General features: G+C 37.3%; 1 protein-coding gene across 1 annotated transcript in view; it reads right to left on the reverse strand.

Moving 5' to 3' along the window:
* LOC126248580 (neogenin) overlaps window positions 1–19,656 on the reverse strand; it is a 250,431-nt gene that overhangs the window by 173,594 nt on the left and 57,181 nt on the right. The window contains exons 4-5 of the mRNA XM_049949687.1: window positions 4,933–5,097; window positions 3,301–3,420 (exon numbers count right to left, since the gene is read on the reverse strand). Coding sequence (XP_049805644.1) covers window positions 3,301–3,420; window positions 4,933–5,097 — 285 coding nt within the window. The remainder of the gene's footprint in view (window positions 1–3,300; window positions 3,421–4,932; window positions 5,098–19,656) is intronic.

The following is a 19,656-nucleotide window of genomic DNA, read 5'->3' on the forward strand; positions in this document are numbered from 1 at the left end:
AGGAAGCTTATGACTGAGCAAAAGCTGATGATCATCCACAATGTTGACGACAATCACATCATAAAACTTTCGGACATGCTGAAGAAGTACGATTTGGCTCATCATTGTTGTGGGGCATTCTCAAAAACAAGAGTGTTGTTAAATGTTGAAGATAATGGTTCCTCTGGCTGCAAACAGATGACCATTTACATGTCAACATTCAAAATGATATGGAAAATATTATTTTAAAATTGTTTCAAAGGCAGCATTCCTATTAGTAGAAGCATTCAACAAGAGAAGGCTCAGGAAACTGCCCTGAAGATCACTGTTGAAAATTTCAGCGCATCGAATGGCTAGTTAGATCATTTTAAGGAATGTCATAATCTCTCATTTCTGAGTGTAAGTGGAGAGAGTGAGGCTGTGGGTACAGAAACTGTAAACCATTGAAAGAACTTTGCACAGGGTGTGCAAGCAGACAAGAAAAACAAATTCCTGAGTTTCCAGTTAAAAATATACTTTTTCCTGGGTGAAAATACTGTATATGCTGGGTGAAAGTATATTTTTTCCCATGGTAAGTGAGAATATACTTTCCTTTGGAGCTGTAAAACTTATCAATCCTTTGAGTGTCAAAGGTTTTAGACATTAGCATAGGACTTTCCAGCACTTTAGGAAATGAAAATTGGCAAAAAAACAATGCACTTTGGAAAGACCTTTAATGCATGGCAACATGTACACTGCATATTTTGATATTATGAAAGTATAAATATGAATTTCACCAAATACAGCACGATAGCTTCCGAAGCACTGAAATCAAGGTTGCAATGTGCTTTTGTCAGCCAATCATAGCTAATATCACATGATCTCACCAGCAATGTCCAAATATTCAGAGCATGGGACACATGGCGTAGTCAGATAATAGGAACATCACTGTTAAGTAGCATGAACACACAAATACGAAAAGTTAATTATTTAAATTAATATGCATACAATATAGCTACAAGAAAAGCTAAGCTTTCACATGTAATACTGGTTGTTGATTCCCCCACTCCCCCCTTAAGGACGAAGTTTGACAATATCCTAAGAGCACAAGTCAAGTTTGAAGCAGCTGAAATTTCTGACAAGAACAGTTATAAATTTCACTTCTATACACTGAACATTTCATGGATTACCTAGATGAATATGTGTCCCATCTAGCACTTAGACTTTTCCATAGAAAAGCCAACTGCAAGTGAAGCTGTTCAAGAACTCACCTCACACCTCCTTTTTTGAAGGATAATAATATGTTTTGCCACTGTTATTGCATAATTTGTAATCCATGAAAGAACTAAAATAAATATGAAAAACTAACCTGAAGCTTGGTCTTTTTTAGCATGTATTATGGTTTAACATGTATCAAACACAAATGTGCCAGTAAAATTTTAAAAAATGGCACAAATGGCTGTTCTTCCGTGCCCAAAATTTTTCCCTATGTCTGGTCTTCAAAGCATTAAGTTTTAAAGAGTGTGAAACCCTCCACAATTTCAGAAATTCCTCACAGATCCTCTCGCATAACATAAGTCATCTTGTGTAAAAGGAATTTACTTTGAAAATAATGCTTCTCAAACCACTATTTGCAATATTTTCTGCGACCTGTTAGAAAGTTAAACATTTGTGACATCACGCTCATCAAAAATGGTTGGTTGTTAAAAACTGTGTGCAGACTGTGTTTTGTTATTGTAAATGGTGTATTTTCTTTGCAACTTAAGTTTTATTTTGGTGTTACTGTCTTGCTTATGTTTTTGATGCCGTATTAGTTTGCAGTAGCAGACTAAAATAAAGCTCTTTGTCAGAGTATCAGTTCTTACGAGCAAAAATTACAAAAATTTAACGGAAAAGTAAAACAATGAAAAATTCAAATAGTTTTCCCAGATTTCCTAGTTGTCCCAGGTTTTATACAGCCCGTTACCTTGCCAGGATTAATTCACGGTTATGAGCCCAAAGACATTTTTAATGTAGCTGAAACTGGTGTTTTTTTACAATTTACTTCCTTTGAAAGCTTATTTCATTAAGGGAGAAAAATTGCCATGGAGGTAGAAAAAGTAATGAAAGAATGAGTTCACTATTGTGTGTAAATAAAGATGGAATGAGAAGTTGCCTCCATTGTTAACAGGGAAATTTTAAATCCTCAGGTGTATTAAAACCTAGACACTACCTTGTACTTACAAGTACAACAGCAATGACATCGGAAATCTTCACAAGATTTCTCAGCCCTTTAGATGCCAAGATGGGTTCAGCAGTAGGAAAATAGTACTTCTGATTGACTGTCACCCTGTATACCCCAAGGAAACATTTCTGAGAAATATTAATGTTGTGTTTCTTGAACCAAACTGCATAAGTCATCTGCAGACTTTGGACCTGGGCACAATACACTGTGTTAAAACCAAATACATGGTAGCAGTTGTCCAGAAATCAATTACATCCCTTGAGAGGAAGGAAATGATTAGGCTTAACATTTTACAGGCCATACACATGTTTGCTGCTGCCTAGAACTGTGTGACACAACAGACTGTGTTAAACTGTTTTGCGAAGGCTGGTTGTGGTAAATCAGCTGCTGATGAAAAAGACATTGCTCCATGAGAAGAATGGAGTAGATTCACAGATGTTCATGAGAATGTGACATTCTAGTACTTTGTTTCTTGTGATGAAGATGATTTGACCTCTGCACCCAAGATGAATATGAGTGAGACGTGAGAAATTCTAGTGAAGAAACACTGTTAGATAGGAGGTGGTGGTGGTGGTGGTGGTGGTGGTGGTGGTGTTGGTGGTGGTGGTGGTGGTGATGATGATGAATAAGAAGAAGAGGTGAAGGAAGACACTGCACCAAGTTTTGCAGCTGCTGAGCAAAGACCCGACACTGTCAGGAACTATCTTTCCTCTTCTAATGTAGACGAGTCAGTTATAACAAACATCAATGAACTGGAGCAACTTCTGTCATTACAGTATGCTGGCAGGAGAAAACAAACAACTCTTCTTGATTAAAGAAAATAAAGAACATATTATGCAAAACGTGTGATATGTATGTATGATGTATTTAAAATTGTAGCATATTACTGGTAAGTTGGTTATTAAACAGCTCTTATTCACCTAAACATGCTTGAATTATGATTTTTGGTCACTTCTTCTATGTACCTACGCAAAACCACCATTTAAGGAAAACCGCTATTTAAGGAAAAAATAATTAGGTCCCCTGAGATTCATTAAAAGGTGTTTTACTGTAGCTACAAATGGAATTCACAAAAAATCAGTTACTTACAACTTTTGGACCACTTATATGGTACTCACCTGCATTTTTATCAACTTTAAGAACTGCCTTTTCACTAATCTGATTTTGTCCTAACATTGTTACATTACACTGATAATTTCCTTCATCCAACAGTTGCACTTCATCTATTTCCAAAGCACCTGAAACAGAAAATGTGATCAACCTTATTAACAGTTCACTATGAAAAGAAATCGTGATGTTTCCACTTTATTCTCATGACTAGCACTCCCAACACAAAACCAGAACATTATTATTATTATTATTATTATTATTATTATTATTATATCAATGGTAATATTACTGTTGTTTTATTATATTTAATATTAAAGGTCTCTAAGAGAAATAAAAATCATATCATGGAAAGTTGTCACAAAAACCAGCTATAATTAAATCATACATTTCTTAATTTAAAGACTGAAAAATTATCATTAGTAGGTATATAGAATGTGTTTCTTGCAGTTTTCCAGGTGGATAGATAATGTAAAAGTGATTAATTTTGCAAATCAGAGATTTTTTTGTGTGAACAGAAAGCCATGCACCACATACCTATGATCACTTCAGAGATGTCAAAACAGTATACATAGTACAGAGTCACTTCATGAGTCAATGAAATGTGCTTCATGTGAAAACAAAGTCTCAACGCAGAAATAAACGGTGCAATTGATGAAATCTGAACAGCTCATAAGTCAGTTTTGTGCACCAAACAGAAGGACAGAGCATGATCTATCAACAAAGTTGGTATCAATTTTGAGTGTAAAACATGAATGTGCAAATGTGGAAAAACTGTTTCATGGGATGATCTACAATTTTGTAAATTATGTGTTGCACAGGATAGAGTAGCATGGACAGCTGCATCAAACCAGTCTCAGGACTGAAGACCACAACAACAATGTGTAAATGGCTTAAAACTGAACACACACACAGAGGCACTGCAACGACTTACCTTCCAACAAAAACGAAGACATCCCACCACCAGGTAACAAATTGTGTTAGGTGTCCAGGTGGATCACTAATATCGACTAGGGGAACAAAAACAAAGCATGTTTGAAAGAAAATAGCTATTCAGACAGGTTTCAAATGCTACAATTAACAGGGATTGACATATGTTCTGAAGAATGAACAGCTATATGCATAAACAAGAATAAGGATTATGCAAGAGACTGGAGTGGTATGATATCAAGATGATGTACTGCCATTCTTCATGACAGCTGAATTTACTTTCTCAACGGTGTACATGGCTTTGTGAAAAAGCACTTTATGAAATACACCACATGCAACATAGAACGTCTTGTGCAGGGAATGATTGGAGATTTATTCATCAACGGTGGGCCTGAAAGTTTTTGGATGAAAATTGCTTTCACTTTCTGGATTACTCACATTATGCACAAAAACAAATTTATGTAAGTAAAATGCCTACAGATTTTTCAGATGTTAGATTTGCCTTCTGAACCATCAAAATTTCAATAAATTAATTTCAGTTAAATCATGACAAGTTTTACAACTTCTGTGATTCCACTGGGCTATAATTCACTATATAGTCAAGCAAAATCATGTTACCTATATGAAAATGTGTCTGATTCTTAATGTTCACCTCTCCTTTTTTCTACTAGGGTTGCTGATCCATCATAAAACAAAATTACTGTCAAACTTACCAGAAGGCAAAACGAGCATTCTTGTCTCGTCCAAGAGGAGTGGCCGATTGTCTTTCAACCACATGACACTGACTTCCAAAGACACATCAACAAAACAGTTAAAAAAAGCTGTTTGCCCTGGAAACACAATTATGTCTTTTGGAGGTGTTGATATCTGCAGTTGTGCTAAAAGGAAGAGAAAAGAAAATGGTATATATCAAATGAAAATATAAGTACACATGATTACAAACTGTGATACAAGCACAAAATTTTATTCTACTGAATGTCTCCAGGTGAGGCTATATAATTAACATATCCTCTTATGTTTTATGCAAGATATCTTAGAATATACACAGCAACACACAACAACAATTTATACAATCACTTATACATTAGCAAACATGACTCTACTACTGTATCCTGTAACAGTAACAACAGTGACTAGCAACCTGGCCCAGCTTTGCACAGGTAACTACAGCCAGGCGACTTGTCAGACATAGTGGTAATAAACTGCATACACAAACCTTCCTCATGGATCAGCCTGCCTGTTAGTGAAAGCCATATCAAAACTCCTACAGTAGTTTCCGGAATTAGCTTTCACATAGACAGAAAAACCTGGTGAAGGACTTAAAATTGTAATATGTATAGATACGACACAAGGTACAGCTCTTGATTTCTTGGCTCCAAGTAAGTGATAATTTAAATGTTAATCATAATTTCGGAAATTGTACTGTTTTAATGGAATGATTGTCTAGTAACTGCAAGTATGTCTGTCCACTAAAGTAACTGTAAGTAGTACAGTCCGTATGGCGAAACAGCATGAGCAGCACTTAGTACCCATCACTCACCATGGAAGCACACACAAATGTATGCAGACAGCAGTCAGGAGTGTCTCATGCCAGTAAAATGCCTGGCTGCACTCACATTCTGGACCGGAAATTGTCATCATGTGACTGTACCCACCTGACTTCAGAGAACTGGTTGTATGTGTTCTACCATCCTGAAAGTAGCTTCAAACAAGCTAGGTTTGTCTACTCCCACTATGCTGGCTTATTCTCATCTTGTTTCCTTTTTTACTTATGTTTTATGTGGTAAACTACTACTGCTACTACTACTACTAAGCTGTTGCTAAATTACCCTAGAATAAGGCCCATATTAAAGGTGGGGAAAGAAAGAAGGCATAATAGGTACTCTTAAATGCCCCCCCCCCCCCACACACACACACACACGACATCCATATTTTAAGTAGCATCGAAGTTCATGCTATTTAAATTTTCCATCATAAACTAAGTGACGGAATTAATAAGCATGCTCAGACAGACGGCTAGTCATACACTTACATCTCAAACTGACATGGTTGGCACACACACAGCAGATATAAAGGAAGCTATTAAAAGTGGTTTCATCCTTCACAAATTAGGAACCAGTGAATGTGAAAAACAGTTATGTAAATGAAAAACAGTTGTTTACATGCTACACTTCCTTCTTAAAATTTTCTTCTTTGTATTAGTCTCTGTGGAAACCATCCTGTACATTAACAGTATTCCAGTGGCAAAAGATAACAGCCCGAGCTATCAAAGAAATATTGAATATGTGATTGAATCATATACGGTAGGCCATGCTTCTCAATGATTTCTGATATTAATTTATTACCTTATTCCAAAAGCAATAAAAGTTCGGTGAGTCATTATCATAAAGACGCGATGAACACAGACACAGCCCTACATTTGGTAATAATCGAGATTTCGGTTTTAGTTTGAATAAATCTTCACAGTTTTAACTTTGCTGGGATGAAGATATCAATGAACTACCTGTACCAGTGATGTAGATGCCTAGAGAAATGAGAGTGTCTTGTGTCACACACCAAGTGATAACAGAGAAGTGTTTATGAAATATGCAGGTTGTTCACTAGGTTTAGACAAACAATTATACAGCATTAAAATACTTTACAGGCACAGAGTAATAATTACATTTAAAATATCTGTATAAATGAATTTAAGGCAATCCCCAATTTGCTGGTAGCATATGGTATGGTCTTGTTGTATTAATGTTACGAGAAAAGCTTAAATGTTGTACTGCAAAGCAGGGTTACTTTGCTCCACTTTTAGGCAGTTTTTGAAACAAAATCATGTAATATATAGTACTTTCATAAAATGACTTTTGAAAATGAGGTAAGTCTATTTTTTAAAAAAGTAAAAACCATCTAATAACATACAAAGACATCAGAGATTTATTTTTTAAATTTTATAATGTTTTAAAAATTGGAGCAAAATAGCCCCTGGAGTGAGTTACTTTGCTCCACTTAATATAAGCATTACTTTATGACAGGACAACAGCTTGTGGCAATGTTAACCTCTTTAAAATTTATTATGTTATCTTATAGGACCAACATTTATGTATTTTTTGGTATTAAAGGAACAAAAATAATGAACATTCAGGATAGCGCAACTTTTTTTTATTTAAGAACAAAATTTAGTGTTGTTTTGTTATCAAAGAAAAGGTCAGTGTTTCATTAGGTATGTTGGTGTGTCAAAATGTCAGTGACTACAAAAAGAAAATATTTTACACGAATTCATCACTATCGACCAACTTTAGAATTGAGAAAATGCCTGATTCACTTATCCATTTTGAGGTGTTTATACCTTCAACTATATCATCTCATTTCTGAAAAACACATCTTTATTTACAGGCCATTTCCAGTTATCAAGAGATGGCATCCTAGTTTTTATGGTTGCACTATGTTCATTAAAACTTTCAATAATACCATGCTAATGTTTATTTTCTCACTGTGTAAGACAAACACACCAATCTCCTTTCTGATTGGCTTCAGTTTTTCCTATGGTTTTGATAGGCTCTCTTCATTCTCTGTAGATGTTGCTAACACTTCTATTTGATTTCTTCTACACAGTACCCAATCTTTGTCTAAATTTACCCGTGAATTTTTTGTTCTAATAAGTCTTCATCACTAGAATAATCATGCACTGGCTGTATTTTTCCTTGTCTTAAGTCATTTACTAGTATCTGGCACTGGTTTAGAAATCTTGTGACATTCCAAAGCAAGTGTTCCATTTCTTATGGATTCCAGGTCCTAGCTCCCATTTACATTTGTATCATACTATAACAACATTAATCTCTTAGTAGTAATCATTTTCAATGTAATAAGATTCATCCCAAGTTGAATCAGATATAAAACAAAGTACTGACAATACTGTTGTGTTTTTCTAGTAGAAAATACCACTTTTCATTGACAACAATTACGTCAAAAATACAGATGTACACATTTTGTTAGCAGAAAATATCCAAGATAGTGAGTCGCAGAATAACTCAAACATATGAGCTAGTAGAAACTGTCAACTATTGAACAGAATCAAAACCATTCAGAAATGTTTACTAGAATATGTACTAGGCAGGGCTGAATCTTCTGTCAGAGTTCAGAGTTGGAAAAATGTTAACCTCCTATGGGCAAAGTACCCCCACTTTATGGTAATACGTTTCTCAATATTTAACGGACAATGACAATGAACTTGACCACATACGTTACAACAAATGTTGACTACTGACTAATTTTGTGTCTATTTCTACAATGGGGACATGTGTGTTACAAAAATAGCAATCACGCGCTTTCTGTATTTCAGACAAAAGTTCTTAAGCACAACTGTAATTAGCATAGTACTTTTCCCCTTTCATAGCACGCAGCCATCTCTCTCTCTCTCTCTCTCTCTCTCTCTCTCTCTCTCTCTCTCTCTCACACACACACACACACACACACACACACACACACAGATATTTATTGGCCAACTGACCGACCAATTTCATCCCAACTGACTGCACTCAGCGATTCAGCACATTCATGTTGTTGTGATTTGTTTATCTTAAGTTCAATGTGTTTATGTTCTACGAGATCCTGCTTGGTTTTACACAGAAACAAAAATGGGGTTTGCCCTGGTTGTTTCAAAGGTAACAAGGCCAAAAATGGCCGAGAGAAGGATGTGGGCAAAGAAGTGGCTAATGCAAGGAAAGAAATTCACCCACAATCTGTTACTTAAGCAGTTTGGATCTCACGATTTTCATAATTACCTAAGAATGGATGAACCACGCATTTTGGAGCTGCTGGACATCATCAAACCATTCTTAATGAACAAAAATACAGTCATGAGAGAGGCTGTAAGCTGCAAGGAGAGGCTGTTAACTACTTTATGATTTCTAGCAAGTGGCAGAAGTTAAGAAGACTTCAAATTCAGTGCTGTTGTATCCCTACAATTTTTAACTAAAATGATTTCTGAAACCTGTAACTTGATTTATAATTGACTGAGGAAATACACCTCGCTAGAACAAAATAAATAAAACAAAAGATGTTCACATAAATGTTATTAATTTATTTATGTATATAGTATAAAAGATGAAATATAAGTTTAACAAAAATTCATTTCAAATTTGAACATGGAAGACTACACATGGTAGCACACACTATCTAATAAATACAACAGACACATATGAAAAGACGCACTTAGTAACTGTTTGACCTGTAAAAACTAAAAATAAATAAAAACCACATATTTTCTCTTCATTGCAGAGGGACTGGATATAGACTGGACTCTTCTTCCTAACACTTATAGCAATGAAGCAAATGTGTGTATTGAATTAACGGTCATTAAATGTCGGATGTTTCAGTTTTTAGAGTTCATTTCCGGCAAGTATCGGAAATAAAACTGAAAAACAGAAATACAGAAGGTCGACAGACTTTTATTTTCTCTATATGCCACACGAAGACGTTATGGATTCACTAAAAAAAAATGAAAAAAGTGCTTCATTATAGGGTTGAGAACTGTAGAATCCCCCCCCCCCCCCCCCCCAAATAGGTCAGGTGTGCACTACACATCAGAGGCTGCCACTCACGTAGCTGACTGTGTGTAGGGTGCACGCAAGGATTTTTTAGATTAGGTGACTCTCCATCCAATTCAGATACCAACAGCTGTAGAAAACGCAAAAGTATCAGCGTAAGAGTGAAAGAAATGCATCCCACAGGGGAGAGTATTAAATACCTCATGGTAAACTGCCGAAACATTCGCAACAAAAGCACTTATGAAAAGCAGGGGAGCTCACATAATACTATGTACAGAAGGCTGGTTGAAACATGAAATTGATAGAAGTGAGACTTATGGGGAAAATTTAAGTGTATATGGAAAAGATAGGAAAATGGGAAATGGAAGTGTATTTGTCACAGTAGACAAGAAGCTCAAATCCACCGAGATAGAAATTGAAGCTGCATGTGGGACTGATTGGGCAAGACTCAGTATCACAGGTAGTTATAACACAATAATTGCATCTTTCTATCGCCCACCATACTCACCTCCTGATGTAACCAAAAACTTTACGGAAAACCTTTAGTTCACTTGTATGTAAGATCCCCAATCATTCTGTAATCTTTGGTAAAGACTTTAACTGTCCAAAAATTAATTGGAAAAATTATAGTTTTGTTAGTGGTGGGCATGATAATACATCCTGTGGAGCTTTACTAGATGTCTCCTCTGAAAACTACTTAGAACAGACATTTAGGAACTCCACTCATGATGGAAATATATTGGATTTAATGGCAACAAATATATGACATCTTTGAGGATTTCCAGATCAAAACTGGTATCAGTGACCATAGCACAGTTGTGACAACAATGAAAAACAAGCAGAAAGATATATATTTTTTGTAAACTAGATAAAAGAATCAGTAATGTCATATCTCACTGAAGAACTTGAAACTTTCAGCACAGATCAGTAGCACAAAGAGAAATGCTGGCTCAAGTTTAAAAGAATAGTTGACCAAGCACTGGAAAGATATGTACCCAGTAGGGCAGTTCATAATGAGAGAGAGCCTCCATGGGATACAGTCAGTGTAAAGACACTTCTAAAGAAACAGAGATTACTGCATAATATATGTAAAACAAAGTGTAGGACCATAAATAGAGATATTATGAATGAAACCTGTTTGACTGTGAAGAGAACAATGTGTGATGCCTTCAATGAATACTGCAGCAGAATACGGTCAAATGACATTTCCCAAAATCCAAACAAATTCTGGTCATATGTAAATGCTGTTAGTGGCACCAAAGTTAGTGTTCAGTCCCTAGTGAATGTGACAGGAACTGAACTTCAGGGTAGCAAAGCAAAAACTAAAATGCTTAACTCTCTTTTCAAATGCTCCTTTACAAAGGAAAACCCAGGAGAATTGCTCCCATCTTATCCTGATATCACTGAAAAGGTGAATGAAATAAGTATTAGTGTCAGTGGTGTTGAGAAACAGCTGAAATCATTAAAATTGGACAAAGCTCCAGGCGTCGATGGAATCCTTGATATTCTGTACTGAATTTGTGGCTGAGTTATCGCCCCTTGTTTTGTGGCTGAGTTATCGCCCCTTGTGACTATAATCTATCATAGATCCCTTGAACAAAAAACCATGCCCAGTTCTTGGAAAAAGGCACAGGTTACACAAATCTACAATGGGGGTAGTAGAAGTGATCCACAAAACTACCACCCAATATCCTTGACACTGATTTGTTGTAGAATCTTAGAACATATTATGAGCTCAAAGAGAATGTATCTTTAACAGAATGACCTCCTCAATGCCAACTAGCATGGATTATGAAAACATCAATCATGTGAAACCCAACTCGCACTTTTCTCACATGACATACTGAAAGCTTTGGATCAAGGCAACCAGGTAGATGCAGTGTTTTTTGATTCCCAAAAAGCATTTGGCTCAGTACTGCACCTATGCTTATTGTCAAAAGTACGATCATAGTGGGGTATTAAGTGAAATTGGTGACTAGACCGAGAACTTTTTGGTACGGAGGACTGAGCAGGTTATCTTGCATGTAGAAATTCGGATGTGCCCCAGGGAAGTGTGTTGGGACCCTTGCTGTTCAAGTTGTATATTAATGACCTTGCAGACACTATTAATAGTAAAATCAGGCTTTTTTCAAATGATGCGGTTATCCATAATGAAGTACTATCTGAGAGAAGTTGCATAAATATTCAGTCAGATCTTGATAAGATTTCAACAATGGGGGGGGGGGGGGCAGAGATATTGAACATAAACACAGAAGTGCAGCATGAATGGTCACAGGCTTGTTTTATCTGTGGAAGTGTGTCACAGAGATACTGAAGGAGTCATGGTTGACTGGAATTCGAGTGTAGGAAAAGGGAGAGAAGGAAACGTAGTAGGTGAATATGGATTGGGGCTAAGAAATGAAAGAGGAAGCCGCCTGGTAGAATTTTGCACAGAGCACAACTTTATCATAGCTAACACTTGGTTTAAGAATCATGATAGAAGGTTGTATACATGGAAGAACCCTGGAGATACTAAAAGGTATCAGATAGATTATATAACGGTAAGACAGAGATTTAGGAACCAGGTTTTAAATTGTAAGACATTTCGAGGGGCAGATGTGGACTCTGACCACAATCTATTGGTTATGACCTGTAGATTAAAACTGAAGAAACTGCAAAAATGTGGGAATTTAAGGAGATGGGACCTGGATAAACTGAAAGAACCAGAGGTTGTACAGAGTTTCAGGGAGAGCATAAGGGAACAATTGACAGGAATGGTGGGAAGAAATACAGTAGAAGAAGAATGGGTAACTTTGACGGATGAAGTAGTGAAGGCAGCAGAGGATCAAGTAGGTAAAAAGACGAGGGCTAGCAGAAATCCTTGGGTAACAGAAGAAATATTGAATTTAATTGATGAAAGGAGAAAATATAAAAATGCAGTAAATGAAGCAGGCAAAAAGGAATACAAACGTCTCAAAAATGAGATCGACAGGAAGTGCAAAATGGCTAAGGACAAATGTAAGGATGTAGGGGCTTATCTCACTAGGGGTAAGATAGATACTGCCTACAGGAAAATTAAAGAGACCTTTGGAGATAAGAGAACCACTTGTATGAACATCAAGAGCTCAGATGGAAACCCAGTTCTAAGCAAAGAAGGGAAAGCAGAAAGGTGGAAGGAGTATATAGAGGGTCTATACAAGGGCGATGTACTTGAGGACAATATTATGGAAATGGAAGAGGATGTAGATGAAGATGAAATGGGAAATATGATACTGCGTGAAGAGTTTGACAGAGCACTGAAAGACCTGAGTCGAAACAAGGCCCCTGGAGTAGACAACATTCCATTGGAACTACTGACGGCCTTGAGAGAGCCAGTCCTGACAAAACTCTACCATCTGGTGAGCAAGATGTATGAAACAGGCGAAATACCCTCAGACTTCAAGAAGAATATAATAATTCCAATCCCAAAGAAAGCAGGTGTTGACAGATGTGAAAATTACCGAACAATCAGTTTAATAAGCCACAGCTGCAAAATACTAACACGAATTCTTTACAGACGACTGGAAAAACTGGTAGAAGCCGACCTCGGGGAAGATCAGTTTGGATTCCGTAGAAATACTGGAACACGTGAGGCAATACTGACCTTATGACTTATCTTAGAAGAAAGATTAAGGAAAGGCAAACCTACGTTTCTAGCATTTGTAGACTTAGAGAAAGCTTTTGACAATGTTGACTGGAATACTCTCTTTCAAATTCTAAAGGTGGCAGGGGTAAAATACAGGGAGCGAAAGGCTATTTACAATTTGTACAGAAACCAGATGGCAGTTATAAGAGTCGAGGGACATGAAACGGAAGCAGTGGTTGGGAAGGGAGTAAGACAGGGTTGTAGCCTCTCCCCAATGTTATTCAATCTGTATATTGAGCAAGCAGTAAAGGAAACAAAAGAAAAATTCGGAGTAGGTATTAAAATCCATGGAGAAGAAATAAAAACTTTGAGGTTCACCGATGACATTGTAATTCTGTCAGAGACAGCAAAGGACTTGGAAGAGCAGTTAAACGGAGTGGATGGTGTCTTGAAGGGAGGATATAAGATGAACATCAACAAAAGCAAAACGAGGATAATGGAATGTAGTCGAATTAAGTCGGGTGATGTTGAGGGTATTAGATTAGGAAATGAGACACTTAAAGTAGTAAAGGAGTTTTGCTATTTGGGGAGCAAAATAACTGATGACGGTCGAAGTAGAGAGGATATAAAATGTAGACTGGCGATGGCAAGGAAAGCGTTTCTGAAGAAGAGAAATTTGTTAACATCGAGTATAGATTTAAGTGTCAGGAAGTCGTTTCTGAAAGTATTTGTATGGAGTGTAGCCATGTATGGAAGTGAAACATGGACGGTAAATAGTTTGGACAAGAAGAGAATAGAAGCTTTTGAAATGTGGTGCTACAGAAGAATGCTGAAGATTAGATGGGTAGATCACATAACTAATGAGGAAGTATTGAATAGGATTGGGGAGAAGAGAAGTTTGTGGCACAACTTGACCAGAAGAAGGGATCGGTTGGTAGGACATGTTCTGAGGCATCAAGGGATCACCAATTTAGTATTGGAGGGCAGCGTGGAGGGTAAAAATCGTAGGGGGAGACCAAGAGATGAATACACTAAGCAGATTCAGAAGGATGTAGGTTGCAGTAGGTACTGGGAGATGAAGAAGCTTGCACAGGATAGAGTAGCATGGAGAGCTGCATCAAACCAGTCTCAGGACTGAAGACCACAACAACAACAACATACTACAACCTCCTACGTATCACTCACCTAGGGTTAATGAGGATAAGCTTAGAATAATTACTGCATGCACAGAGGCATTCAAACAATCATTCTTCCTGCACTGCATATGTGAAATGGAACAGGAAGAAACCCTAATAACTGGTCCAATGAGACCTACGCTCTGCCATGTACCTCACAGTGGTTTGCGGAGTACACAGGTAGATGAAGATTAATGACATGTCGAATAATGTCAAAAATGAAATTTTGGAAAGAAATCGTGACAGTCCTTCTTTTGCGATTCAACTTGACGGATAGTCTGATGTTGCCAACTTAGCCATTTTGTCACTTTTCATCCATTACACACTGAAGCGCCAAAGAAACTGGTATAAGCACGTGTATTCAAATAAAGAGATATGTAAACAAGCAGAACATGGCACTCTGGTCGGCAACGCATATATAAGACAAGTGTCTGGCGCATTCGTTAGATCGGTTACTGCTGCTTCAATGGCAGGTCATCAAGATTTGAGTGAGTTTGAACGTGGTGTTATAGTTGGTGCACGAGCAATGGGACACAGCATCTCCGAGGTAGCAATAAAGTGGCGATTTTCCCATACGACCATTTCACGAGTGTACCATGAATATCAGGAATCCAGTAAAACATCAAATCTCTGACATTGCCTGGCCAAAAAAGATCCTGCAAGAACAGGACCAATGATGTCTGAAAAGAATACTTCAATGTGACGGAAGTGCAACCTCTCCACAAATTACTGCAGATTTCAATGCTGGGCCACCAACAAGTGTCAGTGTGCGAACCACTCACTGAAACATCATAAATATGGTCTTTCAGAGCCGAAGGCCCACTCGTGTACCCTTGATAACTGCACGACACAATGCTTTATGCCTTGTCTGGGCCTGTCAACACCGACATTAAACTGGTGATGACTGGAAACGTGTTGCCTGGTCAGACGAGTCTCGTTTCAAATTGTAAAGAGAAGATGGATGTGTACGGGTATGGAGACAACCTTATGAATCCATGGACCCTGCATATCAGCAAGGGACTGTTCAAGCTGGTTGAGGCACTGTAATGGTGTGAGGCGTGTGTAGTTGGAGTGATATAGGACCCCTGATACGTATAGATAAGACTCGCGACACGTATGTAAGCATCCTATCTGATCACCTGAATCCATTCATGTCCAGCAAGACAATGCAACACCCCACATGCCCAGAATTGCTGCAGAGTGGTTCCAGGAACACTCTTCTAAGTTTAAATACTTCCACTGGCCATCAAACTCCCCAAACATGAATATTATTGAGCATACATGGGATGCCTTGCAATGTGCTGTTCAGAAGACATCTCCACCCCCTCATACCCTTACAGATTTGTGGACAGCCCTGCAGGATTTATGGTCTCAATTCCCTCCAGCATTACTTCAGACATTAGTCAAGTCCATGCCACATCATTGTTGTGGCACTTATGTGCACCTGCAGGGGGCCTAAACAACATTAGGTAGGTGTACCAGTGCCAGTTTCTTTGGCTCTTCAGAGTGTTAATGGGGGGCCTGTGGAAGAGGAGCAACTATTCTGCAGACCCTTACAAGAGAGAACTATGGGAGGAGATAAATTTCAGTTACGCAACAAATACTTTCACGAAAATTCAATAGACTGGACTCATTGCTTAAGCATTTGTTCAGATGGTGCAAAATCTATGACAGGCTGTTATGCTAGGTTTGTTGCCTAAAGTGAAATCGGTACCACTGAACATATCTTGGACACACTGTTGCATTCACAGATAGGCTCTTGTTTCTAAAAGCATGCCTGATGGATTGAAATCTGTGCTGGATAATGCAGTGAAAATAATTAATTTTATTAATGCTCGCTCTAAAAATTCCTGCATCTTTGCAGTGCTTTGAGAGGAAATAGGAATCATTATCTCACGCTGAAGTTAGGTGGCTATCTCCAGGTAGAACTACTTCCAGGCTGTATGAGCATAAAGACGAAGTTTAGGAAAAACCTTGAGAGAATATTTTCCTGCTACGTCCAATGACAACTGCATTTGCAATCCCTTCAAAGTGTATCAAAAATATGTGTGTATGTATGCTAACTAAGCTAAGCTGGAGGGGACTACATTGGCTGCTCTTTACATACAATCATGTCTTCATGATCTACATAATCACCAAATGAATGTACTACTGAGGTATGTACAGTATGGAAGGACTGTAGCAAATGAGACAGCCTGGAAGTAGTTCTACCTGGAGATAGCCACCTAACTTCAGCGTGAGATAATGATTCCTATTTCCTCTCAAAGCACTGCAAAGATGCAGGAATTTTTAGGGCGAGCATTAATAAAATTAATTATTTTCACTGCATTATCCAGCACAGATTTCAATCCATCAGGCATGCTTTTAGAAACAAGAGCCTATCTGTGAAAGCAACATTAATAAATTCAACATTAATAAATGCAACAAAATTTTAGAATCCACATTAAGCGTAAATGAAAAAGAGTACCTTCTTGAAATTTCCATTGATTTTCACTTACAGAAAAGTTATAAATCTTTGTCATTAGTCAGGTTTTGGTTAAGTTTAGTGGAGTTCCCAGCATTATCGAATAAATCCATAACAGCTTTATTACTCATTCCCTCCACATATTTGTGCAAAACGTCAATTTCTTCATGTGACTATTTAAGAAATAAATACAGAAAAAGACTTTGTGCTGAAAGCAGTTTGGGAGTTTGTTTAGCTTCTGTGGTTCCTGACTTCAAAGCTCTGTGCTATGGAAAGCCTTATCACTGAATTCCAAGCGACATGTTATTGCAACTAGGCCTATAGATCATGTAACTTTCAAGCTGTAACTAGAATAACTTTTGGTTTTAACCATTAAGGGTTAAGTTAAAGTTATTAAACTTTTTGCTTGGAATTAAATTTTATGCATGTGTGCTGTATGTATGTTTAAAAGTCAGTGGTTCATCCAACTCAGATCATCATAGAAGCAGTTCATGAGTCGAAAATGGTTGGGAACTGCTGCTCTAAATGAACAGACTCAGGAGACAAATTTTGTACCTCAAATCTGTCTCATTTGCTACAGTCCTTCCATACTGTACGTACCTCAGTAGTACATTCATTTGGTGATTATGTAGATCATGAAGACATGATTGTATGTAAAGAGCAGCCAATGTAGTCCCCTCCAGTTTAGCTTAGTTAGCATACATACACACATATTTTTGATACTCACATAACATTTTGTAGAATATTGTTGTAATAATATAATTTGGAGTGCTCTGCCTCTTGTATTAGAGTAGCTATATTCACAAACATGGCTGAAAGCAAGTACAGTACAAACCCGGTTAACCAAACTAAAGGAGGTAAGCAGTTGCAGATAGAAATTTTTTTCTGTTAAGCCGTGAACATCTAATACTTGTACAATATTTTGTTTTGTTATTACAATACAGATTTTTGAAAGGTTTTGAAGTGCTGAAAAACTACAATTTCTTGGTTTGTGATTTCTTGCAAATTGTCCGCGACAATCCATTCATTAGTCTCGCGCATATCCAAGTCTTTGCACCTGGAAATTCTTTTTAGCATTTCAGTCAAGTTTTCAAAATTTTCCAAGTCTTCTCTGTAAAGAGCATCATACAGTTTTCTCCAGAAATTTTGAAGAGTTTCTGCTTTCACATTATTCCACGCTTGGGCAAACCAGTAAATTATTTGTTTCATATTTACTGCCTTCACGGATTGATTCATGTTTTTGTTTTGCATGTCACTATCATGCAGGAGGGTTCTCAAATATTGCACATGGCTGTGCCTTTTAAATGTCACTATCATGCCTTATCCAGTGACTGAATTGCACTGGTAACACAACACAAATCAACATGTTTTAACTCCTAATGATACATAGGTGCATTTTCAATAAGTTCACTTTTTTAAGGAATTTTTTTAAATTAATATCTTTACAACTTTCAGTACTACTGATCACTAAAACATTTGGCAAAGCATTCAAGAGACATCCAAGAAGTTTTTGGTCTCTATAAAAACCTGGTAATGTATTTCAGGAACACTCTTAAATCCTAGAGGCTTTTCACCTTTCTGATAAGTATTGAGGGTAGTCTATGTGCCAGAAGCGATTGATGCCAAAAGAATCATTTTCTGTTCTTTTTTGATTTTGTGTGCTGGGGCAGACAATTCTTTGAAGGAAGTTAAGGATCCCGTAGGCAACATCTTAAAATCATCTTCACATTAACACCTGTTTCATCAGCAATATAAATATGGTCCTTAGTGTAGCCCCAACTGTAATCATCAAACTCGTTTTCCAAACATCAACTGCATCTGGATCTGCAGATAACTTGCTGCCACATATATTAAGTTACAGAATGCCACATCTATTTTTAAACCTGTCTAACCATCCAGAGCTGGAAAATTGAATTTTTTCATCGCTCACCAAACAACTAAGTTAACATTTTTGCTTTTTCTTCATTTATACGGCCACTGAAAGGCATACATTTTTCTCATTGTCAGGTAAACCAAAGATATAAAGAGCTTCGCCAACATTTTGAAAGTCGTTGAAAAGACGTGGAATGATAGGAAAGAGATAGTATCGACAGCAATTGAGATATATATACTACATAAATTAATAAGTGATGGTACTGATCCCCCATGGTACACAAAATGGGTCAGATTGCTGTTGCAGAGGCAATGAAAAAAGCATGCCAAATTTAAAAGAACGTAAAATCCCCAAGATTGGCAAAGTTTTGCAGAAGTTCGAAATATAGCACGTGTTTCAATGCAAGATGCTTTTAATAATTTCCACAATGAAATTCTGTCTCTGAATCTGGCAGAAAATCCGAAGAGATTCTGTCATACATAAAGCACACCAGTGGCAAGACGCAATCAATACCTTCACTGTGCAATAACAATGGTGAAGTCACTGATGCCAGTGCCACTAAAGCAGAGTTATTAAACACGGTTTTCCGAAACTCCTTCACCAAAGAAGACAAAGTAAATATTCTTGAATTCCAATCAAGAACAACCGCCAAGGTGAAAAACAGATAAGGGGTGGCTGAAAAGTAATGCCTCCACCTTCACAACTCTTCAACAGTTGGCAGCATTGGTATGCGGCAGGTACTGGCTTCTTCCTTAGCCTCTTCTCTACAACTCCAGTTGGCGGGAAG

Source organism: Schistocerca nitens, chromosome 3 (assembly GCF_023898315.1).
Source record: "Schistocerca nitens isolate TAMUIC-IGC-003100 chromosome 3, iqSchNite1.1, whole genome shotgun sequence".
NCBI classification, from domain to species: Eukaryota; Metazoa; Arthropoda; class Insecta; order Orthoptera; family Acrididae; genus Schistocerca; species Schistocerca nitens.